This window comes from Neovison vison, chromosome 2, assembly GCF_020171115.1.
Source record: "Neovison vison isolate M4711 chromosome 2, ASM_NN_V1, whole genome shotgun sequence".
Taxonomy (NCBI): domain Eukaryota; kingdom Metazoa; phylum Chordata; class Mammalia; order Carnivora; family Mustelidae; genus Neogale; species Neogale vison.
The window spans coordinates 5,442,835-5,469,964 of NC_058092.1; the positions used below are offsets into that span (position 1 = coordinate 5,442,835).

Here is a 27,130-nt window from a genome sequence, read left to right on the forward strand (position 1 = left end):
TGGGAAAGTATCTCAGTTCTTAGGGAATTGGGTTGTGTGTTAAAAGTTGTGAGAAACAGCAGGGTGGCAGAATAGAAGAGGGAAGGCACTGGCTTTGGAGTCAGGCATGTAGATTCAAACCCTGACTGCTGCTTTTCAGGTATGAGTGTCAGCAAGTGAACCAACCTCTCTGGCATCACGATGATTCTTGCTTCTTGATTCCTGAGTTGTGAGGACTCAGGAGATGACGTGTCTGACTTAGTGCATCACGTTAATAGTACTTCGGTTACTGAGGTACTGAGAGGTGATACACTATGGTGGCAAAAGTGTACTCCAAAGCCTAGACTCTGGACCCTTCATGAATTCCTGTTTAGACTTTACCAGCTAGGTGACTTTGAGAAGTTTTCAGCTCCAGTGAAGGAGGTAATACTTGCTAGAGCATTTGGAATGGTGCCTGGCACATCGTAAGGGTTTAGAAAATGTTATTCTTGCTGTATAAAAGTGGCATGGTTCCTGTCACATAGAAGGTCCTTAATGAACGTCATTTTCTTCTCTGTGATGTTTTCTGCTGGCACATCTTCCTCTTGCTGTGTTCAGGTCATGGTTTTGAAATGCTCTGGTGTAAACAAGACTTCAGGTTTTGATAGTCACAGTTGCACCAAGAGTTGGGTTGCTGAAGTGATTATGTATGTTAAACATCAAATGTTGTTTGGTGGACCTAGGGTCTTAAATTTCTACAAGAGGTTACTCAGTTAATGTTAAATTTTGAGACCAGTAGTTGTTGCAGATATTTTGGTATCTAAAGAAATCTTTAGATTTCTGCAAAACAATGCGGACATAGATGTCCAAAGGTTAGCGCTTTAGGTGATCCAAAGAAGCCTTATAACGTCTTAGTATTTTTTTTTTTTTGCCTCCACGAATGGGATTTGCTTTATATTTTCTATTTGAAGTCAAAGAGTTGCTTTGTACAAGTATAGATTTATTATTTGAACATTCTGTTTAAAAATCACTTTAGACTTCATTGTAAATTAATTTTTAATTGCCTGACCCCATCTTCTGCTTGGCATTTTGCAGGAGTCCCCTGAATGAGGATGTTTTTGCTACCAGAAAAAGGAAGACGAACAGTCATGACAAAGACATAACAGAACTACAAGAACAAATTCACAAACTTCTCTTACAGGTAAAGTGAGATTTTAAAAAAGCAAACAGAATTTCCATGATCGTGTTTTAACAGTCGATCTTAGCGAAGTGACCTCACAAAAAAGTACACCGCAAGGGGGTAGAAATCTTCATGCCCTGCGTTCCGGGAATTTTTATCTTCCTGGTTTTGTCTTTAGCTTCTTATTCATCTTGTTTTCCTTCTACTGAGAGGAGTAAATGCACAGCACATTCTTGTAGGATCGCACTCTAACAGCGCAAACCAAGCCGGCAGGGAAGACAGGGAAGCGGGTCCTAAACCAGAGCCGCTTCCTTATTTCCCTACCGGTACCGTTGCACGGAGCTGCAGAGCTGGGCTGCAGCATTTTTTAAAAAATGATTCCGATTTTAAAGGTGGGGACCCAGGGATGGCAGGTCTCCACGTCTGGCTGTTACAAGGCGGGCGCGGGGAAGACCACCTGTTGAAAACAAATGCCAACACCGATTCCTACTGGAGGTTCCATTAATAAACTGGTAGCCACGAGCCCACTAGTTTCCAGACGGGGGTTCACGAGTGATGTTCGCGGAGCGAAGCTTGGGGTCTGTTGCATTTCTCCCGTCCGTTCTCAGCGTGGCACAGAGTTTGTTTTGTAGTTTGTCCCCTCTGTTCTCTGTGGCTTTCTAAAGACTCGCTGTTGTAGAAGCGCCCTCGTAGACTAGAAAATGAGGCCCTGCCCCGAGAAGCGCCGGAAGGCGAGGACGGGCTCTTTCTGTCAGCTGCCCAGTTAGGGGCGTCCGCCTCCGCCGGGCGCAGGGTATCCGGGAGGCCGCCGCAGTGTAAGCTCTGAGGGGGCGGCTGCAGCTCTCCGCCCGGCGGCGTCGCCAGAACTCGAGCGCGGCTCCTTCTTCCTTCAGTCCGTTCACGGAGGCGCCTCCAGCGGCTTCGGAAGCCTGGGCGGCAGCGGCTCCCAGGCGCCCTGCGGCCGGCTCGCGGCGTCCAGTGAGTCAAGCGGGCCCCGCGCCGAGGCCGCGCGCCGGGAACCGGTACGTGAGCGACGTCGTGCGTCCGTGTGCATGCGTGCGCGCGCACCCGACGTCCTGTCCGTCTCCTGCCATGTGCTGTGAAACGAGAGGGGAGCGCGTCTGCCCCTCGGCGCAGGGACTTGCTGCTGTATGTTCCGGGCCCGCTGGGACCGTGTTTGAGGAACAGACGTCCTCGTCCATTTTGGTTTGCAAACTGCCTGTAGAAGGAAAATCGCACCTTCGGGAGGGGCTGCTCGGGGTCCTCGCGGGCCTTCTCGCAGCTACCGACCGTGCTGGGCACGGGTGTGTGGAGAGTGTCGCGGCGCAGCGGGAAAGCGAGTGAACGCGGTTACCGCGCCTCTCCTCATGGCCCCGGAGAGCCGGAAGGGACACGTGTTCTTTTACTGTGCTTATCGTGTCGCTTTTGATTTTCTAATGTTTGAAACGTATTCTGTCGTTCTTTTTCTCGAAGTTGCCTTCGCAGCAGGTGTACGCCAGTGGAAACAAAACTACGACTCTGGGACAGCAGCTCTACGTGGAGTCAACGGCCAAGCCCCCAGATACGCGGGTGACAGGGACGCGCCCGGGATGGCTTGGCGGTGAGTCAGCGGGGCAGCCCCCAACCTGTGCCCGCGGGCGCGCCCTCTTCTGTGTGGGCGTGGCGCATGCGAGCACGAAGCCGCCCCCAGTGCTGCGGCCCTTCGTGCTGACTTGCCGGGTGATGGTGGTAATGATGCTAGTGGTCGCGGCAAATGCTGCTCTGAAAGCCAAACGGCATAGAGAGTGATCTCTGCGTATTTCCACTGACGAACTCATGTTTCTGATAATACAGATTCGTAGACCGCCCCCCTCCCTTGACCATGAGGCATCTGTCTACCGAAAGGGTTAATTTTACAGTGCGGCTCTAGTAATCCCTTCCTGTCCTTAACAACAAATGAATATTTATGATCTAAATAGAATGAAAAACTAGGGACTCCTTTTTTTTTTGGATGCATGTTTACTTTTCTCACATATGAGGTAAGGAACATTCCAGAGGAATTGGATCACTCATGATAACTGACATTTTTTAGAAAAGTCAGCCTGCTGGCCTTATACAGTAGAGGAAAGATCTATAATGTAGAGATCAAATTACATTAACTTTTTAGTTTAGCTGTCTTTCCCTTCATTTGTCTTCCCGAATGTTAATATAACTTTGGAAGCCTTTATTGGTTTGTCCCCCGAATGTTATTAATGGTCTCTAACATTGTCAGATGGGGGTATTTTACACAGTAGGGGTGAAATTCTCTTAAGGTCAATAAAATTTTTTAAAAATAGTAGCTATATTTTTCAAGTCTTGTCATGATTCACAAAACAAAAACGTCCACCTGCTGCTATAGGTGATATCATGAGGAGCTCCTAGGCAGCCTTCTGGATAGACCATGTCTAGTCTTTGAGGGTTTTTTGTCTCCTTGATAGGGAGTTTAACATACTACTTGTCTCTTTTGCCATGGACGTAAGGGCATGAGATAGAAACAATACCTTTTTTTTTTTTTTTTTTTTTTGTCCCTTGAAACCATCCAATTCCCTCTCTGCAAATGAATTTGAGTATCTTCTTTGCTGTTTATTGTTAACCCATGTCCTAGCACTGGAACTTCTTTAGGGGTATTTGAAGGCTAAAATTTCTAAATGTTTTCTTTATTGTCTGGTCCACTTTGTGCTGCTCACTGCTGCTTGGGCCTAGGACCTCATGTTAGGTCCACGATTTTATGTCCTGACTTCTGTGTTTCTTGTCAGAGTACAAATTGTTTCTCACCTTCTGCTTTGTTCCAGTTCTTATCATTTACCATTAGTCTGCAAATGCTATCAGTACCATGGTGTGAAGGCCATGTTTTTAAGCAGACACCAATATTCCATCATTTGCCATTTTATAAAATTCAAGCTATAACTAATTCTGTGTATTTATGATGCTGTTGTAGAGAATGATACCTACTTAGGAGAATAATACCTACTCAGTTATTTGACTCTAACACATAGCATATGACTTTTGGGGAAAAGGGAAAATCTGCCATTTGATACTGTTTGGGGGGAACTATTGTTACTTGGGCATGTTGATTTTATTAATATTTTAAGACCTACAAGTTTAAAGAGCTAGTAAAAAAATTTTATTACTTCTTATTCAAGAAAAACAAGTATGTAACTGAAAGATAAAATGTTGTAATTTAAATATTAGAAATAGCACAAATCATGAGGAAAATACTGAATAATCATTGTATACATGTTCTATATACAGGGTGTCAGAGCCAACAAGAACATAAGTTTTTAAATTTGTATTTTCACTTTTCTTATGAGGGCAGGTTTGGTTTTAAAATAGAATGAGAAGGGAAATTTTAGAAGTTAATATGGAAAGGCAAGGAATAATGAAGATAAAAATCCCTTTCATCAGCTACAGATACTGATGCCAGCTGCCAGAAGCAGTTGGGGAACCTGGGGAAAATGGACTATTCCACTTCTAGTGTGTCAGCGCCTGACAGAGAAACATTGATCCATGAACTGAACTCATTCAGGGTGAGTGTGCTTTGGTTTGTGGTCAAGGAGAACTGGAAAGAGCATCATTCCAAATGGACAAGGAAAAAAGTCATATGGCAGTAAGTTCATGAGCTTTCTTGAACCCGTCAGTGTGCGAAGGCTCTGGGGTAGCCAATAGGCCTAAAATCTAAGGGGGACACATGCATGTAGGGAGATTGAGATCAAGTCCTGGATACTGGTGCATCAGCTGATGGAATCAGTACTCACGAGAGGCACAATGAATGCAAAGGGAAGATCCAAGTCTGCAAGTGGAGCAACGACTGGCAAAAACCCAAAGCTCTGTAGCACACTAGCCACCGTGTCACTAGAACAATTTGAAAGCTGTGATATATGGAGTAAAACCATAGCAACAACAAATCTCAGTCCTGGCCAACAAATCAGGTTAACTTGAACACAGCCCCAGCAGAAGGAAAGGCATGTGCAGTCTCTGCTGTCTTATCAAGATGGTTAGTTTTCAACAAATTATGAAACATATGTAAGGGCAAAGGAAAAAACTCCCAAAAGACGAAGCACTCATCAGAACAAGAGTCAGACATGACACAGCTATTGGAAACGATCTGACAGAGAATTTAAAGTAACTACAGATAATACATTAAAGGCTCTAATGGACAGGAAGCAACATGCAAAACCACATAGGTAATCGTAGCATAGCGATGGAAGGATCAAATGGAGACATTAGAGATGCACATATACATCTGATGGGCACTCAACACAATCAAGAAAAGAATCGGTAAACTTGAAGATAGATTACATAGAAATTACAGAAACTTGGGGCACCTGGGTGGCTTAGTGGGTTAAAGTCTCTGCCTTCGGCTCAGGCCATGATCCCAGGGTTCTGGGATCAAGCCCCACATCGGGCTCTCTGCTCAGCAGGGAGACAGCTTTCTCCTCTCTCTGCCTGCCTCTCTGCCTACTTGTGATCTCTGTCTGTCAAATAAATAAAACTCTTAAAAAAAAAAAAGAATTGTTAGATTTTTTTTAAAAAAGAAATTATACAAACTGAAACACAGAAAGAAACATACAGAATAGAGCCTCTCAGAATTTGGAGACACAATCAAATGATCTAACATAAGAGTGATTGGAATCCCAGAAGAAATACTTGAAATAATGGTCAAGAATTTCCCACAGAGATGAAGAACATCAAATAGTGTGAATACAAAAATAAGGAAGAAAAGCCAATCACAAAATAAAAATACTACATACTTGAAAAAAGGAAAAAACCACCACATACTTGGAAATATACTCAAACTGCTGAAAACAGAAGCAAAGAGGATATCATGAAGCCAACCAGAGCAACAAAGACAGACTACATACAGAGAAAGATAAGAATTACAGAAGACATTTCTTTAGACACCATGTATATTAGAAGACTAAATGTCTTCAGAGGAAAAATAAAACTGCTAGCTCAGAATTCTCTACCTAGTGGAAAGTATCTTTCAGAAATGAAGGAAATAAAAATTTCTCAAACAAAAGTGGGGAGGGAGGAATGTATTGCCAGCAGATTTCTTCTGTGAGAAACACTAAGGGAATTTCTAAAGATGGAAGGAATACAGTACCAGATGTAAAACTTGGATCGGCATAACAAAATGAAAAGCACTGGGAATGGAATTAATGAAGATATTTTATTTTTTACTTATTTTCAGTTGCCCTAGAAGGTAACTGACTAAAGTAGAAATGACTCTTCTGCATTTGTGACATATGTAAAAATATTGCGAAGGATCAGGAGAGGCACTGGGAATGTGCCGCTACGGAATCCTTACACCAGAAGTGAAATGTTGAATTAAGAGTCCTTAAAGGTATATGTTGTGAACTTTAGAACAATCATTAGAACTGATTTCTGAATAAGTATAAGTAATGTCAGCAGAGAAGATAAAGTGGAATTTAAAACATTCAATACAAAACAAGGCAGAAAATAAGCACCCAGATGAAATAAATGGAAAACTGCTAGCAAAATGGCATATTTTAATTCCATTGTTCCAGTAATCACATTAAATGTGAATGTTCTCAGTGTACCAGCTGGGAGACTCAAATTGTCAATTGTATGAAAAAAATAAGAGGCAGCTGCATAGTATCTGCAAGAACCCATTTTGCAAATAAAAACATAGGGTAAAAGCAAAAGCTTAGAAAAGATATGCATGCTAAAAGGAATCCAAAGAAAGCTGGAAAGCTGTATTCATATTAGGTAGTGTAGACTTTAGGACAAGCAACATTATCAGGGTTTCAGGGATATTGCATGACAACAGAGGGGCTGATTATCTGAGAGCATGTAACCGTTTTAAAAGTTTATGCACTGAACACCAGAGCTTCAAAATACATGAGTTGTAAACACTGATAAAGACTTTGAAAAATAAATCTGTAGTGGTATTAGAGAATATAATTCACCTCTCTCTGTAACTGATAAAGCAAGTGGACAGAAGATCAGTAAAGATGCAGAAGACCTGAACACTGCTGTCAACAAGATTGGTGTAATGGACCTTTATGGAACACCTCAACTGACAATGTGATGCTTATTTTTTCCAAAGGCAGATAGACCATTATCAAAATAGTCCTTATTCTGGGCTATCATACAAGCCTTAGCAATTTTTTAAAAATATAAATCAGACCAAGGGCGCCTGGGTGGCTCAGTGGGTTAAAGCCTCTGCCTTCAGCTCAGGTCATGATCCCAGGGGTCTGGGATTGAGTCCTGCATCAGGCTCTCTGCTCAGCGGGGAGCCTGCTTCCCCCCTCTCTCTGTCTCTGCCTGCCTCTCTACCCACTTGTGATCTGTCAAATAAATAAATTTTAAAAAATATATAAATCAGACCAAATATATTCTCTGACCTAATGGATTAAACAGAAATCAGTAACAGGAAGGTTTATCTAGAAAATGCCAAGTGTTTGGAAATTAAAGACCATACCTCTGAATGACCCACAGGTCAGGGCCTTAAGGGAAGTAAAAACATTTTGAAATGAATGAATTAAAAACAACAAATTTGTGGAATGCAGCTAAAACTGTGCTTAAAGGGAGATTTATGTAGCATTAAGTGGCTTTATGGGAAAAAGAAGAAAGGTTTCAAATCAATAATCTAAGCTTCCTCCTTGAGAAACAAGAGCAAGAAGAGCAACTTAAATCCAAGGACAGCAGAAGGAAAGAAATCATAAAAACCAAATGTCAATGGAATTGAGAGCAGAAATCAATAAGAGAAAATTAATGAAATCGAGAGCTGATAAAATTAACAAAACTTTAGCCATACTGAATAAGAAAACAAGACAGAAATACCCACTATTGGGAATGAAAGACCCTGTAGGTGTTAAAGGGACTACAAACAACTCTATTCCTATCACTTTGGTCTATTAATAACTTAAAGAACCTATCAGAACTCAGTGAAAAACCACTAGAATAGACATATCTACTACAGATCTTTAATTTGAAGTTAAATACCTTCCAAAAAGAAAACTCTAGGCCCAGTTGGTTTCACTGGAGAGTTCTATCAAACATTCAAGGAAGAAATAATGCCAGTTTTTACATAATCTTTTTCAGAAAATAGAAGATAGAAGAAGGCAGCTTGAAAAGGAAACTCCCAGACTCCTTTTATGAGCCCATTATTACCTTAATACTGAAACAAAATAAATACAATTCAAGAAAACTACAGACGAGGATCCATTGCCAACATATTTGTAAAATCCCCAGTTACATACCACCAAATCAAAACCAGTAATGTATAAAAAGGACAAATATATCACAACCAAGTAAGAGTTATCCTAGGAATGCAAGGCTGGTTCCTATGTGAAAGCCAGTCACATTTATTCACCATATTAATAGAATAAAAAAGACAAACCCAACAGATTATTTTAATAGATGGAGAAAAAGCATGTGACAAATTGAACACCCACACATGATAAATGCTCAAAAATTAGAAGTGGATAAGGGATTTCATTAACCTAACAAAAAAGGAATCTACAAAACCCTATAGCTAACATTATGCTTGATGGTGAGAGAATGCTTCCACCCTAACCTGGAGAATAGGTGAAGGGTATCCACTAACCACATCTTAACATCAAACTGAAAGTCCTGCAGTGTAATAGGCAAGAGAAATAAAAGACATAACAGATTGGAAAGGAAGAAATAAAACTCTATTTGCAGATGACAGGATTGTCTAACAGAAAAATTCCAAAAAATCTATAAAAAAGCTTCTTCTGACTTTAGCAAGGTTATAAATACATGGTCAACATATAAGACCAGTTAAAGTTCTATGTACTAACAAGGAACAATTGGAACAGAATTTTTTTAAATTAAACTACTATGTAAATTTTTTATCTATATAAAATACTTATATAAAAATCCAACAGAATATGTGGAAAAATCCATATGCAGAAAACTTCAAGACACTGATAAAAAGAAAAACTTTAAATTAAAAAGTACTAAGTAAATGAAAAGATATATCCTGTTCATGGTTTGGAATACACAATATTATCAGTTCTCCCCAGTTTGATCTGTACATTTAATGTCATCCTAAGTAAACTCTCAACAGGATTTTGTTTATGAATAAGTATCATCACATGGATCCCCAAACTTCTATGGGGGGAAAAAAAGAAACTAAAACAGCCAAAACCATTTTGAAAAAGAGTAACAGTGTTGGAGGACACACTTTCTCTGATTTCAGGACTTAACTGTGAAGCCACTGTAGTTAAGACAGTGTGACGCTGGTGAAAAGATCAGTGGACAGATGAGAGAGTTCCAAAACAGACCTGCACAAATACAGTCAGTTTTTGAGGTGCAAGATCAAATCAATGGACAAAAGGTAGCCTTTCAAAAAAAAAATGGTACTATACAATGAGATATCCACATATGTAAAAAATGAACCTCCGCATACTGCTCACATGTTATACAAAAGTTAACTCAAAATTGGTCATAGACCTAAATATAAAACTTAAAACGACAAACTTCTAGGAGAAAACCTTTGTGATCTTGGGTTTGGCAAAAGGTTTTAGATGCAACATCAAAAGTGTGATACATAAAAAAAATTGATGAAGTGGACTTTATAAAAATTAAAAACTTCTTGAAAGACATTGGTAAGACAATATTTACAAGTTATAGATAAAATTAAAGATGTCTTGAAAGAGAGTCAATTATCATATGGTTTCACTTATTTGTGGAGCATAACATATTTGTTGCATGGAGGACAAGGGGTGTTAGAGAGGAGAAGGGAGTTGGGGTAAATTGGAAGTGGAGGTGAACCACGAGAGACTATGGACTCTGAAAAACAATCTGAGGGGTTGGAAGTGGTGGGGGGGTGGGAGGTTGGGGTACCAGGTGGTGGGTATTATAGAGGGCACGGATTGCATGGAGCACTGGGTGTGGTGAAAAAATAATGAATACTGTTTTTCTGAAAATAAATAAATTGAAAAAAAAAGATGTCTTGAAAGATGTTGGTAAGACAATAAAAAGATAGTATTTACAAGTTATAGATAAAATTCATATCCTGAATACTTAAAAAAAACTGTCAAAATTTAACAATGAGAAGATAATCCATTCAAAAAATGGTCAAGAGACCTGACACTTTTCCAGTGAAGTACACACAGATGGCAAATAGCATGGGAAACAACACTCAATTTCAGTTGTTATGAAGTTAAAACCACATGAGAGGGGCACCTGGGTGGCTCAGCTGGTTGAGTGACTGCCTTCGACTCAGGTCATGATCCTGGAGTCCCGAGATTGAGTCCTGAGTTGGGCTCCCTGCTCAGTGGGGAGTCTGCTTCTCCTGCTGACCTCTCTCCTTTAATGCTCTCTCTCTCAAATAATAAAATCTTTAAAAACAAACAAACACATGAGATACCTTCACACACCCATTAGAATGGCTAAAAGTAAAAGAAAAAATACTGGGAATGCCAAGTTCTGGCAAGAAGGCGGAGGAACCAGAGCCCCCAGGCAGTGCTGAAGGCAGTGTGGAATTGTACATCCTCTTTAAAAAGTTTGGCAGTTTTTGGGACATTTGGGTGGCTCAGTTGGTTAAGCATCTGCCTTCGGCTCAGGTCATGATCCTAGGGTCCTGGGATCGAGTCCCGCATCGGGCTCCTTGCTCAGTGAGGAGTCTGCTTCTCTCTCTCCCTCTGCCTGCCGCTCTACCTGCTTGTACACGCTCTCTTTCTCTGACAAATAAGTAAAATCTTAAAAAAAATTTTTTTGGCAGTTTCTTATAAATTAAACATACTCTTACCGTATGACTCCGCGATTCCATTCTTATTTACTCAGGTAAAAGAAAAACTCAAATTCACACATGAACTTGTCTGTGTATGTTTATCACAGTCGTTCACACTCATCCCAAATTGGAAACAACCTAGATGTCATTCAACAGTGAATGGATGTATATAACCGATCTTTAACCATTTTAAAATGTGCAGTTTGGTGGCATTAAATCCATTCACCAGTAGGTGAAAGTGTAAGAGAAAGCCTGCATGGCCTCAAAGTACGACTTTGAAACATTTATCGTTTACATCATGTATTACATGTAAAATAGTAACTTTATGTGGAAGAAACCTGGCAGACCTTAACCAGTGATCAAGGCTGACACACCAGCAGTGAACATGTCAAGGTCATGTCCCCTTGGCGTGAGGTACTGAGAAGGGCACAGCACCTCTGTGGGACTCTTCCCCAAGAGGCAAGGCCTCAGACTCATCATGATAGAACATCAGGGCAACTCAGGTTGAGGGGCATTTCCACAGAATTCCTGTCCTGTACTCTTCACAAGAGTTGAGGTCGGGAAAGACACACTGACAATTAAAATCACTGTGAGACCCCCGGTTGGACCCTGGAGTGGAAAATTTCACAGAGAAGCTAGTTTCCCCTGTGCATTTCTTAGTTTTCTTTGTTCTGGTAATAGTTTTGTAACGGTAGAAGCAGGGTGGGGGGTATACGGGAACTCTACTCTTTCTGTAACCCTCTTCAAGGTTTAAATTATGTAGAAATTAAAAGTATAGGAGCTCCTGGCTGGCTTAGTTGGTGGAGTGTGTGACTCTTGATTTCAGGGTCATAAATTGAAGACCCCTATTTTTATTATCTTAAAGATAATCTTTTTAAGTATAGAAGTTTGGGGCGCCTGGGTGGCTCTATTGGTTAAGCGACTGCCTTCAGTTCAGGTCATGAGCCCAGAGTCCTGGGATCGAGCCCCACATCGGGCTCCCTGCTCAGTGGGGAGCCTGCTTTTCCCTCTTTCTCTGCCTATGTGGGTGTATGTGTCAAATAAATAAAATCTTTAAAAAAAAGTTAACAAGTGACAGTTAAACAGGCCTTTTTCTGTAATCCCCTCTGGAAGTGAAGCAGCATCTGCCAGGCAGCTAAGATGACCTTCACTAACAGCAACAATGGTAGCTAAGTCAGCTTCTCAGCAGTGTTTGATGTAACTGGTTCCTCATTCCTTGAACCAGTTTCCCTGTCTTGATTTCCATGACACCATGTTGGCGGGCTCTCTCTTACCTTTCTCCATGCGCTTTTTCAGCCTCCATTCTTGGCTTGTCGTTCTCCACACAAGATTTAAGTTTGTCACAGTTCCAACCTGAGGCCTTGTGTCTTCTCTCTGTTCCCCCTCTTTCCAGTATGGTAGCTACTAGCCACACACTAAATTCAAATTAGTTACAGATAAATAAATCTTAAAATTTAGTTGCTCAGTTGCTGAAGCCACATTGCAAGTGCTTAATGGCCACCTGTGGTGTTGGTGGCCACGGTGCAGGGCAGCACAGATGCAGGGCATTTCTGTCACTGCAGAAAGTCCTGTTGGACACAGGTCTGGAGGGCTCTGCCTTGCACTTCACTCTGGTCACCCAAACCCCGGTAAGGCCACCATCGGTCACTTGGCAGGTAGTTTCAGCTCAGTATCGTGAAGTCCTCATTAGCCTTCCACCTGATAGTTTTACTATTAATCTTTGCCGAAACATCTGATTCACTCCTTTTTTGTAAAAAAAACAAAAACAAAAACAAAAAAACACATTAATCATTCCATGTGGATATCTTTCTGTATCGGTGCATTTTGTTTTTTAGAGCTGAGTTCATCTTTAATAGCTACATATTATTCTCTTGAATGTATAATGCTAAAGGACCTGATCTAGCTTTGTTGGGTAAGTTCTTAGATATGTAATAGATTTTTTAGAGATTTTATTTACTTATTTGACAAAGAGAGACACAGCGAGAGAGAGAACACGAGCAGGGGGCGTGGGAGAGGGAGATGCAGGCTTCCTGCTGAGCAGGGAACCCAATTCCAGACTCAGTCCCAGGACCCTGGGATCTTGACCTGAGCCGAAGGCAGACGCTTAACAACTGAGCCACCTGAGCGCCCCAGGTATATAATGTTTTTAATTACACATCCTTTTGTTCTGTTTCAGATGAGCAGAAGGCCTCATCTACCTTCCAGCCATTAAAAAACAATAGTATGCCCGTGGAGTCTTATGAAGATTGGAGAAAAGACCAGCATAACCCATCGCACCAGCAAATAAACTGCATTGACAGTGTTACCAGGTGTGAGACACGAGTGCTGAGAACATGTCCGTTTTCTAAAAGTATACATCATCACTGTAGCAAGAAAACAGCCCTTTTATTACTGGTTGTCTTGATTTTTCACTCTTAAGTCACTAGATATTTATGGAGTGCCTACTTACATATAGTTTATAATAAATTGAACATTTCAAGGGCTGCAAAAAATTAGAAGATGGAGCCCTTCTTTGAAGGAGCAATGGCATGGTGGAGAAGAAAAGACCTTGATCATAAAAATTAAATGAAGCAAGATTTGGAGATCAATACAAGGTCACAGTAAAAGAGATACGACAGGCCAGTGATTGAGGCTGGGATGGTCAGGGAAGACCTCATTAAACACGAGAGTACAAAGTACCCACACAGAAGTGTTGTGAGAAAAGCAGAAATGCGGGAAGTGGCAGAGTTAGGGGACAGGCAGGCATGCGTGATCTAATTCTGTTGTTGCAGATACCTGAAGAGCTACAACATTCCAGCTTTGAAAAGAAAGTGCATATCCTGTACCAATACAACCTCTTCATCCTCCGAAGAAGACAGACACAACCACAAGGCAGATGATGCCGAACACTTGCACGGTAACACGAATGCCCTCTTCGAAAGAGGATGATTACAAAGCCATCCCTTTCTGTTTCTAAATTTTTATCTTATTTCGTTAATTACAAATGAGCCTAAGTTTCTTATGGCTCTTTTATGGCCAAGAAGTTTTAGCTCGTCAGTCACAAACATCTGCCAACTGAGTCTTCATTGTAAATTTCCTATGGGGATTTTTCTTTTCATTGTGACTTTCTCTTGTGCCCCCAGTGTGGTCTCAGATCCCAGCCATAGCCAACCTGGAGATGCCGACCACCGGGCGGCCCACACTCGCTGCAGGAGGCACTCCGAGGACCCTGGCCCCCACGGCACTGAGCCTGGGCTCTGGCCTGAACCAGTGCAGCTACTGCAGCACGCTCCTTCCTGCCCCACCACCAGAGACAGGTGCCGCATTCACCTTCTGCTCTCAAGTACGCTCGGCGGGAATTACACTACCGTGAGAAAACGAAAGCCCTTAACATCAGTTACTTAGGAATGACCTCTAAATTATAATTACGTTTTCCTTTCTTTGACTCAGTTAAAGAACTTTTGGAAATACCGTCATGTTTATATTGGTTGCATAGTTGGGACTGTATTTCTAAGTCATTGTCATTTGTTGTCACATCAGCTGATGTGTGGGAAGCACTTAGAAACAGTACCTGATAACATAGTAGTAAGAACTCAGTGTTAACTTAGTAGTTAGACTAAGTAGTAACATAGTAGTAAGAACTGAGTGTTAACCATCACTAATGAAGTTTCCTGTGGGGCTGCATTAGGTCACTTTGTTGCTGCCCTTGAAAGAAGGTGTCCTTGTCAGACTCTGTGATTGTGACTAGATTGACCAGTATACATCCACATTTTCCTATTGGCCTGGTGATCATGAGGAGGGTGTGTTTAAAATCTTTTAATAACATAATGACTTGGTAAATTACTCTGATGTCTTCTTTTTGTTCCTTTTTACTGCCTCCCATCCTTTGACTTTGTCATTGTAACAATTTGGTGGACAAGAACTGCTGACAAAAGTGTCAAATCCGGTTTTTCCGTTCCTTTACTAGTCTTCAGTGGCAGATCGTCAACGCATGTGGAGCTATTACTCTGTGCCGCCATCTCTCCCAAGTCCTTCATAGGAATTAACTCCCTTAATCGTCACACTGACCCTCGGAGATGGCGAGTGGGCTGGGCGTCAGTGGGAAGACGCCAGAGGCACAGCTGTTGGGAGATGAGATTATGTTTCTAATAAACTGAAAATAGTTCTATCAGAGCTGAGCTTGTCCCTCAGGAAGGGGAAGATGCACATTTTTTAGTGTCTCTTTCTTAATACCTTCAACTCCCATGTGGACATATAGCTGCCCGTGCTAGTCCGTACGAGGTGGGTCTCGTCCAGCAGGGAAAGATTTTTTTGATTATGCCTTTAAGCGTTTTGTACTGTGGTATATATTACCATTTTGAAAGAACTCATACTGAAATCTCTAAGCTTTCATTTCAGGGAATATTTACTGATAATTGTTTCTCCTGATCTAAACCAGTCACAGCATCGGTGGCGGCACCTCTTTATTCCAAGGACAGGAAACGGAATCAGGAGATCTGTAGAGGATCCATATAACTTCTGCTTTCTGAAAAGCTTATATTCCTGCAGCTGACGCCGTGACTCTACTTACAAATGGGGTCTGAGGACTTTGACCACATATACATTTCCCTGCCAGTCATGATCTCCATTATGTATACAGAGCAGTTAGGCACAAACAGTTAAGTCCCTTAACTTGCCCAGACTCAAACAGCAGATGAGTGGCAGAGTAGGGAATCCGACATTAATAAGTAGCCTCCAGAAACCATTCCATTAACACATATTTTTGAATCTGTAGTAGGGTCAAGTTGGAGTGTGAAATAAAGCCAGGAGATAATGTGTGATTTTAAGAAATACCCAAACCTAGGCGGCTCAGTCAATTAAGCATCCGACTCTTGGTTTCAGTTCAGGTCGTGATCTCAGGGTCATGGGATCAAGCTCTGCACTGGGTGTGGAGCCTGCTTGAGGTTCTCTCCCCCTCCTCTCTCTGCCCCCTCTGTCGCCCCACTCACATGCGTGCTTGCTCTAAGAAAAAATAATAAACACACAAAAGAAGGGCAGAAAAGGAGGAAGAGAGCAACAGCCATCACCACCAGAGGGCGTATGTCAAACGAATAATAATCACTCTAAACCCGACTATGTCTACTCCCATTAAAAGGCAGAAATTGTCAGAACAGATTAAAAAAAGAAAAGACCCAGCCATATACTGTGGGGAAATACAGCTTAAATAAAAATCTACAAATGGATTGAGAACAAAAGGGGAAAGAAGCACAACACAAATGAGAAGCTTAAGAAGGCTGGGGAGCCCGTATGATTCAGACTTTAAAACAGGGTCTTCCCAGAGACCCTTTGTGGTGGCAAACTGTTCACCGGGGAGACACGGCGATCCAAATATATTATACATATTTGCTAATAACGAAGCTTCCAAGATAGGAGGTAAAAATAGAGTTAAAGAAAGAAATAGACTTTCCATAACCATAGTTGAGGAATGTAACACCCCTTCTGCACAGTTGATAAAACATCTAGACAGTTAAGTAAAATTTTAAAAAATCTGGACAGAAAATGAGTAAAGCAGATGATCTGAGCGATGCTGTCAACGACATTGACTAGTTGACCTGAGAGAACACAGTACCCGATACTTGCACAATACTCATTCTTCTCAAGCGCTCATGATATGTTCGCTGAGATATAGAATATGTTGGGCTGTCATAGGCCTCAAATTTAAAATGACTAGGAATCAGTGAAGCCATGTGGGGTTAGAGTTTTCCTGGCCAAGTGTTGAACTGCAGATTCAGTTTCTGCCGTAAACACAGGGCTGTTCAGGGTTTCTGTTTGTTGAATGAACTTAGTTTGTATCTTTCAAAGAATTGATGTATTTTGTCTACGTTGTTAGGTTTATTGGAATAAAAGTGTTCATGATGTTCCCTTATTCTTCTTTTGACACCTGTTAGATCTTTAATGATGCTCCTCTGTCATTTCTGAGGTTGGCCCCCTCTGTCTTTCTTTTCTCCTTCCCCTGATCTGTCTGGCTGGAGTCTGATTGATTTGATTGGACTTCTCAAAGCACAGGCTTACGATTGCACTGGCTTTGTTCATTGTTTTTCTGTTTGCTACGTCACTGACGTCTGCTCTGATCTTTGTTATTTCCTTTCTTCTGCTTACTTTGCTTTTATCTTCCTCTTCTTTTTCCAGTTTTTCAACTGGAATAATCAGATTTCAGACATTTTTTTTTCCTACTGGAGTTTAATATAAATTAAAATCTGCATCACATACATTTTGGTGGATTGTGTCATTTTCATCGTGTTCTGATACTGTCTACTATCCCCAGCTGTCTCCTTTGAAATCACTCATCATCACGTGTCTCTGGGTTTGTTTTTTATCATACATTACTTCAGCACCACAGATTTGGGGGTTTTCCACAGCTCTGTTACTGATTTCTAATTTAATCCCATTGTGGTCAGAGAAAATACAGAACCCGAATTTTTCTATATTTATCAAGACTTGTTTTATGTCTGTGATATGGTTTCTCTGGATGACTGTTCTGTGCACACTGGGAAGAACGTTTATTCTGCTACTGTTGGGTTGAATGTTCTCTGTGTAAACTAAGTCAGGGTGGTTGATACTGTTGTTCAGGTCCTGTCTGTCTTTACTAGTTTTCTCAGTACTTGTTCTGCTTCAGAAGAACAGAGATCTCTGACCTTAACTGTGGATTTGTCTACTTCTTCTTGTGGTACTGCTGGTTTTTGCTTCATGCATTTTGAAAGCACTCTTATTTTGTGCACAGATGTTTAGAAGTGTCATGTCTTCTTGATGAATTGGCTTTTTTTTTCTTGTGAAATGATCTTCTTTATCCCTTGTACATTCTCTGCTCTAAAATATACTTTGTCTGGGTGCCTTCAGGGCTCAATAATTTAAGCATCTGCCTTTGACTCAGGTCATGATCTCAGGGTCTGGGATTGAGCCCTGCATCAGGGTCCCTGCTCCATGAGGAACCTGCTTCTCCCTCTCCCTCTGCTTCTCCCCTCAGTGAATAAATAAAATCTTTTTAAAAAATAAAAAATTAAAATAAAATACACTCTGTCTTGTATTAATGTATTCACTCTAGCATTTTTTTATTATTTTTTCCTCCAATTTATTTATTTTCAGAAAAACAGTATTCATTATTTTTTCACCACACCCAGTGCTCCATGCAAGCCGTGCCCTCTATAATTAGCATTTTTTTTAAATTAGTGCCAGCATGTTACATCTTTTCCTCCTTTTTACTTTTGACCTGGGTATGTTAATATTTAGAGTGGGCTTTGTTTTAGTAGTTGCTTTGGGGCTCCTGGTGTACACATTCGATTTTCACAGCCCACCTTCTGGAAATATTATATCATTTCATGTATAGTACAAAAACCCAACAATAGGGTACTTCTGCTTCCCCTTTCTGGCATTTGTTTGTTGACTTGTGTTTTCCTTCTACATATGTTGTAAGTCCCGCCCTACGCTGCTGGCATTCTTGTGTAGGTAGTGGTTATTTCTGCAACTGTTTACCCAGGTAGTTACCGCTTCCAGTGGTTTCATTCTGTTTTGTAGACTCACCTGGGATCATTCTCCTTCTCCCTGCCTGAGTTTCTTGACTATTTCTTGTCCCATGGGTCTAGTGCTAGTGAAGCCTTTCTGTTTTCGTGTGTCTGAAAATGTCTTTGCTGTCCCTTCGTGGTGTAAAGGTTTGCTGGCAGAGCTTAGAATTCTAGTTGACAATTTCACCTTTCAGTACTTTAAAGATGTTGCTCTGCTGGAATGCCCTGTTTTCAATGAAATCTGCTATCCATGGTTTGCTTTCAACATGGCTTCTCTCTGGCTACTTGTAAGAGGTTCTCTCCTTTTTTTGTTAAGATTTTACCTGCCAGAGAGAGAAATCAAGTGCCCGAGAACAAGCGTACAAACGGGGAGCAGCAGGCACCCCGCTGAGCAGGGAGCCCAACATGTGACTCAACCCCAGGACGCTGGGATCATGACCCGAGCTGAAGGCAGACACTTAACCACTGAGCCATCAGATGTTCTCTTTATCACTGATTTGCACAGTTTGAGTATGATATGCCAAGATACCCTGTCCTTCTGGTTCATTGAGCTTCTTGGATTTGTAGGTTTACAATTTCCAGCAAATTGAAAGTCTTCCCTCCCAATTTTTTCCAGTACTGCTTTCTCTCCTCTTTTCCTGCGACTTCAGTTACATGCATATAGGCCACCTGTGGTTGTTCCACAGTCCACTGACACTGGGTTCAGTTTTCCAGTCTTTTTTCTCCCCCTCTAAATTTGATTTTGGATAGGCTCCTGCTGGGTCTTCAAGTTCGCGAATCTTTTCTAATGCGGTATCTGTCACTTGGATTTCCATTCAGTGTTTTTCTCATCTCAGGTATTATAGTTTTCACTTTGAGAAGTTCTGTTCAGGCCTTTTCTTTTGTTACATCTTCCATGTCTCTGACACGTTTGATCTTCTCTCTAGCAGTGTGGAGTGCAGTATAGTAATTGCTAATGTCCATGTCTCTGATTCTGACATCTCTGCTAGTCCCAAGGCATTGACCAACTTTCTCTGTCTTATGGGTTGTATTTTCCTTGCTTATTTGCATGCCTGGCAGTTTTGGATTGGATGCCAGATATTGTGAATGGGTGCTGATGAGTATCTATTCCCATAAATATGGACGAGCTTTATTCTGGGACCCAGCTAAGTTACTTGGAAACAAATCATTCCTTTCAGGCTTTGCTTTTCAAATTTGTTAGGCAGAACCAGAGCAGTGTGTAGTCTGGGCTAATTATTGTCCGCTACCGAGGCAAGGTCCTTTGGAGTAACATACTCAGTGACCCATGAGTTAGGAGATTTTCAGTCTGGTTGAGGGAGCCCGGGCTATTCTCCATATAGTGTGAGCTTCGGTGATTGTTCCTTCTCCCATGAGTACACTGGTGAATACACCAGGGGGTTCTGTCTGGCTCTGTGGAGCCCGCTGTCTGCAGCTCTCCTCCCCAGTACTCTTCCCTGAAAACTCTAGCCACCAACCAGACTCTTGGCTTTGCCTTGTCAACTAAGGGGGTTCACAGGCTTCACCTGGTTTCCCCACCCTGTATCTCAGAAACTCTCAAGGCAGTAGGCTGGGGCAGCCCCAGGGCTGCCCTCCCCCCTCAGGGGTCACTCTCCTTCATTCACTGATGTTCAATGTCTTGGAACTTACTGGTTCACATGTTTTGTCCATTTTCTTAGTTGGTTCAGGCAGGAGGGTAAATCCAGTCCCTGTTACTCCATCTTGGCTGTGCTGTGTTGATTTAAATGAATCAGAGTGCACTTCTGGAAGTGGAGTGGGGCCAGGCACATCCATGCTGCCTGGATACTGCACAGAGGGGAGAGGTGGAAGGGATGTTGTGGGGAAGCCTACTGTGTCCACCATGAAGTCTCTTGTACTTGGGAGAAGTAATATTTAGAAGCAACTCAAAGTCTGTCTACAGGTGTTTACTTTAATAAATTGTGGTATGCACAAGAAATGGAAGCCTCTGATACAGAAAAAGTGTAAGATAGCTGTCATTGAACTGGTAGAAGGGATAGCATTAAGTGGGGAAAAAAAACCGCTATAGATAATGTACATATTACATGCCTTTGGGGTAAAAAATCTATATTCTTGCTTCTTTATAGGTACATAAGAAAGTGGACTGATAGATAAAGATATGAAAGAAATGGTTTTCTGTGGGGAAAATAAAGAAGAACTAGGCATATAGTAGGCAAGGAGTGGGGAGGATTTAATGACTGCTTTTTCAAAACTTGTTGATTTTTGAACCCCATGAATATATTACATATTTGAAAAATTAATTCAAAGATAAAAACATTTTGGAAAAATCTACAAAGCTAAAATATTTACAGTGAGATTTTAACAAATACTCAATATACATATTGAGTATTACAACTCTGTAAAATATATATACAAGTGTACAAAGAGTATAAAGAAAAGCAGAAAAAGGAAACCAGCTTATTTGCTAGGTTGATGAAGTTTTTATATGCCTGCTGTTGTAATAATGGCTGTAAGAATTTATTGAAAATAAGTTAAATTTAGTGAAAATAAATAAATGCAAATAATTGGTAACAATTAAAATGAAATCTGTCAAAGATCAACAAGGAAATAAGGGCTTTGAATGCCACACTGGACTAGATGGACTCCACAGATACATTCAGAACATTCTATCCTAAAGCAACAGAATATACATTCTTCTTAAGTGCACATGGAACATTCTCCAGTATAGATCACACACTTGGTCACAAATCAGGTCTTCAACTGGTACCAAAAGATTGGGATCATTTCCTGCATATTTTTGGACCACAGTGCTGAAACTGGAACTCAGTTACGAGAGGAAATTTGGAAAGAACTCAAATACATGGAGGCTAAAGAGCATCCTACTACAGAATGAATGTGTCAACCAGGAAATTAAAGAAGAATTTTAAAAAATTCATGGAAACAAATGAAAATGAAAACACAACTGTTCAAAATCTTTCAGATGCAGCAAAGGTGGTCATAAGAGGGAAGTGTATATACAAGGCATTGTATACAAAAGGGAAGTGTATATACAAGGCATTACAAGCCTTTCTTAAGAAACAAGGTCTCAAATACACAACCTAACTCTACACCTAAAGGAGCTGGAGAAAGGACAGCAAATAAAGCCTAAACTCAGCAGAAGAGAAATAATAAAGATTAGAGCAGAAATCAGTGAGAGAGAAACCAAGAGAACAATAGAACAGGTCAAGGAAAGTAGGAACTGATTCTTTAAAAGAACAAGATTGATAAACCTCCAGTCAGAATTATCAAAAAGAAAAGAGAAAGGACCCAAATAAATCACAGATGAAAGAGGAGCGATCACAACCAACACCAAAGAAATACAAACAATTTTAAGAACATATTATGAGCAACTATATGCCAACAAATTAGGCACTCTAGAAGAAATGGATGCATTCCTAGAGATGTATAAACTACCAAAACTAAAACAAGGAAAATTGAAAACCTGAACAGACCCATAACCAGCAAAGAAATTGAAGCAGTCATCAAAAATCTCCCAACAGACAAGGGCCCAGGGCCAGATGGCTTCTCAGGGGAATTATATCAAATATTTAACGAATTAATACCTATTCTTATGAAGCTGTTTCAAGAAATAGAAATGGAAGGAAAACTTCCAAACTCATTTGATGAGGCCAGCATTACCTTGAACCCAAAACCAGACAAAAACCCCATCAAAAAGGAGAATTACAGACCAATATCCTTAATGAGCACGGATGTAAAAATTCTCACCAAGATACTGCCAGTTGACTCCAACAATACATTAAAAGGATAACTCACCACGACCAAGTGGGATTTATTCCTGGGCTGCAAGGGTAGTTCAACAACCACAAGTCAGTCAATGTGATATACAGTATCAATAACAGAAAGGACAAGAACCATATGATCCTCTCAATAGATGCAGAAAAAGTGTTTGACAAACTATAGCATCCTTTCTTGATTAAAACTTTTTACAGTGTAGGGATAGAGGGAGTATACCTCAATATCATAAAAGCCATATATGAAAAGCCCACGATGAATATCATTCTCAATGGAGAAAAGCTCTCATTTCCCCCTAAGGTCAGAAACAACACAGGGATGTCTACTATCACCACTAGTACTAGAAGTCCTAGTCACAACAATCAGACAATGAAAGAAAAGAAAAGGCATCCAAATTGTCAAGGAAGAAGTCAACTCTACTCTGATGACATGATACTCTGGAAAATCCAAAAGACTCCACCCCAAATTGCTAGAACTCATACAGGAACTCAGCAGAGTGGCAGGGTATAAAATGAATGCATGGAAATCAGATGCATTTCTATGCCCTAATAATGAGACAGAAGAAAGAGAAATTAAGGAGTCATTCCCAATTACAATTGCACCCAAAACCATTAGATACCTAGGAATAACCCTCACCAAAGAGGCAAAGGATCTCTACTCAGAAAACTATAGAAGACTCAGGAAAGAATTAAGGAGGACACAAAGAGATGGAAAAATGTTCTATGCTCATGGATTGGAAGAATACTTATTGTTAAAATCTGTATGCTACCTGGAGCAATCTACACATTCAGTGCAATCCCTCTCAAAATACCATCAACTGCTTTCACAGAGATGGAACAAATTATCCTAAAATTTATGAGAACCAGAAAGACCCTGAATAGCCAGAGGAATGTTGAAAAAAACCAAACCTCGTGACATCACAGTTCTAGACTTCAAGCTGTATTACAAAGCTGTAATCATCGAGACAGTATGGTACTAGTACAAAGACACACAGATCAATGGAACAGAATAGAGAACACAGAAATGGACCCTCAACTCTATGGCCAACTAATCTTCAACAAAGCAGGAAAGAATGTCCAATGGAAAGAAGACAGTCTCTTCAACAAATGATGTTGGGAAAATTGGACAGCCATGTGCAGAACAAAAATGGTCCATTTCCTTACACCATTCATTAAAAAATACTCAAAATGGATGAAAGACCTAAATGTGAGACAGGAATCCATTAAAATCCTTGAGAACACAGGCAGCAGCCTCTCTGACCTTGGCCACAGCAACTTCTTGCTAGACAGGTCTCCAAAGGTAAGAGAAACAAAGGCAAAAATGAACTATTGGGACTTCAAGATAAAAAGCTTTTGCACAGTGAAGGTAACAGTTGACAAAACTCAAAGACAACCGACAGAATGGGAGAAGATATTTGCAAATGACATATCAGATAAAGGGCTAGTATCCAAAATCTATAAAGAACTTATCAAACTCAACACCCAAAGAACAAATAGTCCAATCAAGAAATGGGCAGAAGATAGGAACAGACCTTTCTCTAAAGAAGGCATCCACGTGGCCAAAAGACACATGAAGAAATGCTCTGCATTAGGGGAATACAAATCAAAACCACAGTGAGACATCACCTCACACCAGTCAGAATGGCTAAAATTAACAAGTCAGGAAATGACAGATGTTGGCAAGGTTGTGGAGGAAGGGGAACCCTGCCACACTGTTGGTGGGGATGCAAGCTGGCGCAGCCATTCTGGAAAACAGTATGGTGGTTTCTCAAAAAGTTGAAAATAGAACTACCCTACGACTCAACAATTGCTCTACAGGGTATTTACCCCAAAGACACAGATGTAGGGACTCAAAAGGGGACCTGCACCCCAATGTTTATAGAAGCAGTGTCCACAATAGTCAAAATATGGAAAGAACCCAGATGTCCACAAATGGATAAAGAATATGTGGTCTCTATCTACAATGCAATATCATGCAGCCATCAAAAATGAAATCTTGCCATTTGCAATGACGTGGGTGTAACTAGAGGGTATTAGGCTAAGAAAAGTAAGTTAATCTGAGAAAGAATTATCACATGATTTCACTCATATGTGGAATTTAAGAAACAGAACAGAGGATCATAGGGGAAGAAAGGAAAAAAATAAAGGTGAAACCTGAGAGGGAGACAAACCCTAAGAGACTCTTTTTTTTTTTTTAAGATTTTATTTATTTATTTGACAGAGATCACAAGTAGGCAGAGAGGCAGGCAGAGAGGAAGGGAAGCAGGCTCCCTGCTGAGCAGAGAGCCCGATGTGGGGCTTGATCCCAGGACCCTGAGACCATGACCTGAGCCAAAGGCAGAGGCTTAACCCACCGAGCCACCCAAGTGTCCCCCCTAAGAGACTCTTAATCAAAGGAAACAAACTGAGGGTTGCTGCAGGGGAGCGAAAGGAGGGATGGGGCAACTGGGGGATGGACATTCAGGAAAGCGTGTGATGTAATGAGAATTATATAAGATTGATTCTCACAGACCTATACCTCTGAAACCAATAATACATTATATGTTAACTAAAAAATAAAAATAAAAATCGTCTCTGTCTTACCTCAGCAGAAGTGACTCCAGTCGAGGATATCGCCCCTGCTTGTGAGCCCTGGACAGCACACACACCCCTAGCTCCACTGCCCGCAGAAGAATTTAAGCACATGGGGCTCACAAAGGCTGTTGTGTCAGTGAACACCCAGAAGGAGGAACAGAATTATGTTGATAAATTCCAGGAAAAGAGCCTCTCATCGCCGTACAAATCCTGTCTTCAGAACGAAAACAGAAGCAAAGCTAAACGTGTGTATGTTCAAGGTAGTTGTATTTTTAAAACTATATTCATTTATCAATTTTATAAATTTGTGTAAGTGCTGGGAGATGTGGAGTAAAGAACAGGAGTTTTGCTTTTAAGAAAGTGGAAGATGATGATGGAATAAATTCCTCTTAGCAATTTGTTATCGAAGATCTTTCTTAGATCCTGGATCTGAGAAGCTGATTTTTCTAAGGAAAGTGATTGAGAGATACTGAAATAAGTTTACTTTACAACAGCTTTTATCCGGGATCTTGCTCATGTTTTCAGGAGTAGTGGGAGACATAGTTACTGTTGACAAGTGTCTCTTCTTTCCTAATCTACTTATAATTACCTGTCAGTGGCCTTCTTGTCTTCTTTTTTGGTTTGAGTTTTTAATAATATGCCTCTCTCTCTATGGTTGCAGGAGACTCTGCTTCCAAGCAGGCCCGGTCAGCTGGCTGCAAGAAGGGGAAGCCCGGGCGGAAGAAGCCATTGGGGCCGTGGGACAGCAGGGACGCCCAGGACACCTTCTGTTTCCGCTTGGGAGGAGACGGCCAGCACAGGCAGCCCTGGAGCCCTTCCCTCGCCTCCGCTCCGCAGGCCTCCAGCCTTCCCTTACCAGCTGCCTTGATGGCTCCCAACCTGGCTCCTTACCTGGTCCCAGCCCTGCCTTCTGTGGGAAGAGATCATGCAGTGTCCCTGACTGCGCTCAATCGGCTGCCTAAGGCCACTTTATGGAATGACTTGCAGACTTTTCCTGCGCTCCCTTCTCCTTTAGATACTGTGATGACCATTTTCTTGCCTGATCCCCATGGCTGTCCCCTGTTGTCACCATCCTTCTGCCCATATGATTTCCTAGGAACGGCGGGCTCTTCTGGAACGCCGCCCTCACTATCTGCCATTGCTCCACACCTGGAGCCACTGTCCTCTGTCCCCAGCCGGACGTGGGCAGAGGGAAAATGGGAGATGCGGTGTGGAAAGCACCCCTGCGTTAACTCAAGGAGCAGCTCACCGCTACAGCTAAACTTACTGCAGGCAGACATGCTCGGATCCTGTGAATCTTCAGATCAGACGAGAAGGGATACTTGTCCGGAAGCAAAGTCTGTAAGTGACGCTAACCTCCAGCACATGAGCGAGAACATAAATGTGGGTCCTTGTTAAAATTAAGGTTCTTGCCCTGAGACCCAATACTGAAGGCTTAGCAGATAGTTGACTTCATGGCTGGGGTTGATGCAGCTTTGTGTTCCAGAAATATGTACTGTATCTGCCTGGCTCTGTTTCAAAAGCCGGAGTTAAAGAATCTGCTGTGTTCTGGTTTCTTAGACACTTTGTGAGGTTTGTTCCCAAAGTGCTGTTCACGTTTTCTATGTGAACTGGGTTTCCACCCCCTGCCTTTTAAAATTTGATATCCAGGATGCCTCAGTTGATTAAGCGTCCGACTGTGATTTCAGCTCAGGTCATGCTCTCCGGGTCATGAGATCGAGCCCCACGTAAGGCTCTGTGCTGAGCACAGAGTCAGCTTAAGTTTCCCTCTGCCCCTCCCCCTGCTCACACACACACATGCTCTGTCTCTCTCTAAAATAAAAAGAAATAAAATGTTTAAGAAAAATGATACCCAGTCATTAAACTTAACATACCCATTGCCTGTAAAATGTGTTTTCTTACTTACAACTGGGGTTGTGGGCGGTAAGGCAGGAGTAAACCATACTAACAAGACCTGATGGGAGTGAGTGTGTTCCTGCAGGCACGGCTGAGGGACACCAGCTATGGACTGAGCCGGGAGGAGTCCCTTTCTGCCCATGACTACTCAGTAAAGTAGGCAACTTCTAGTCCCACACGAATGCACATCATTTTCAAAACCAAAAATTAAAATGGTCATTTTCCTTTAAATTTTTATCTCTTTTACCTAAAAATCATTCTCAGATGTATGTATCCAGTTAAACTTGGGAATAGGATATTCCTATATTTAGGTACAGGATTCAAGACAAGTGTGAATTTTTATAGTTTTTCTTCAGTCTTCTTTTCAAGGCATAATACCCCTTTTTGACAAATAGTCACAATCTGATGATCCAAAACAAGAAAATACACTGAAATTTCAAAGCCTGATATTAGTGTCCTTAGAAATGTGCAGGCAGTGTATGCCCGTGAGCAA

The 27,130-nt window shown here is 41.3% G+C and overlaps 1 protein-coding gene across 1 annotated transcript in view; it reads left to right on the top strand.

The window, feature by feature from the left end:
* Positions 1-27,130, top strand: part of PER3 (period circadian regulator 3) — a 58,529-nt gene that overhangs the window by 19,100 nt on the left and 12,299 nt on the right. Inside the window, 7 exon segments of the mRNA XM_044237083.1 lie at positions 1,054-1,159; positions 2,612-2,738; positions 13,060-13,192; positions 13,655-13,779; positions 14,006-14,179; positions 24,756-25,001; positions 25,403-26,082. Coding sequence (XP_044093018.1) covers positions 1,054-1,159; positions 2,612-2,738; positions 13,060-13,192; positions 13,655-13,779; positions 14,006-14,179; positions 24,756-25,001; positions 25,403-26,082 — 1,591 coding nt within the window.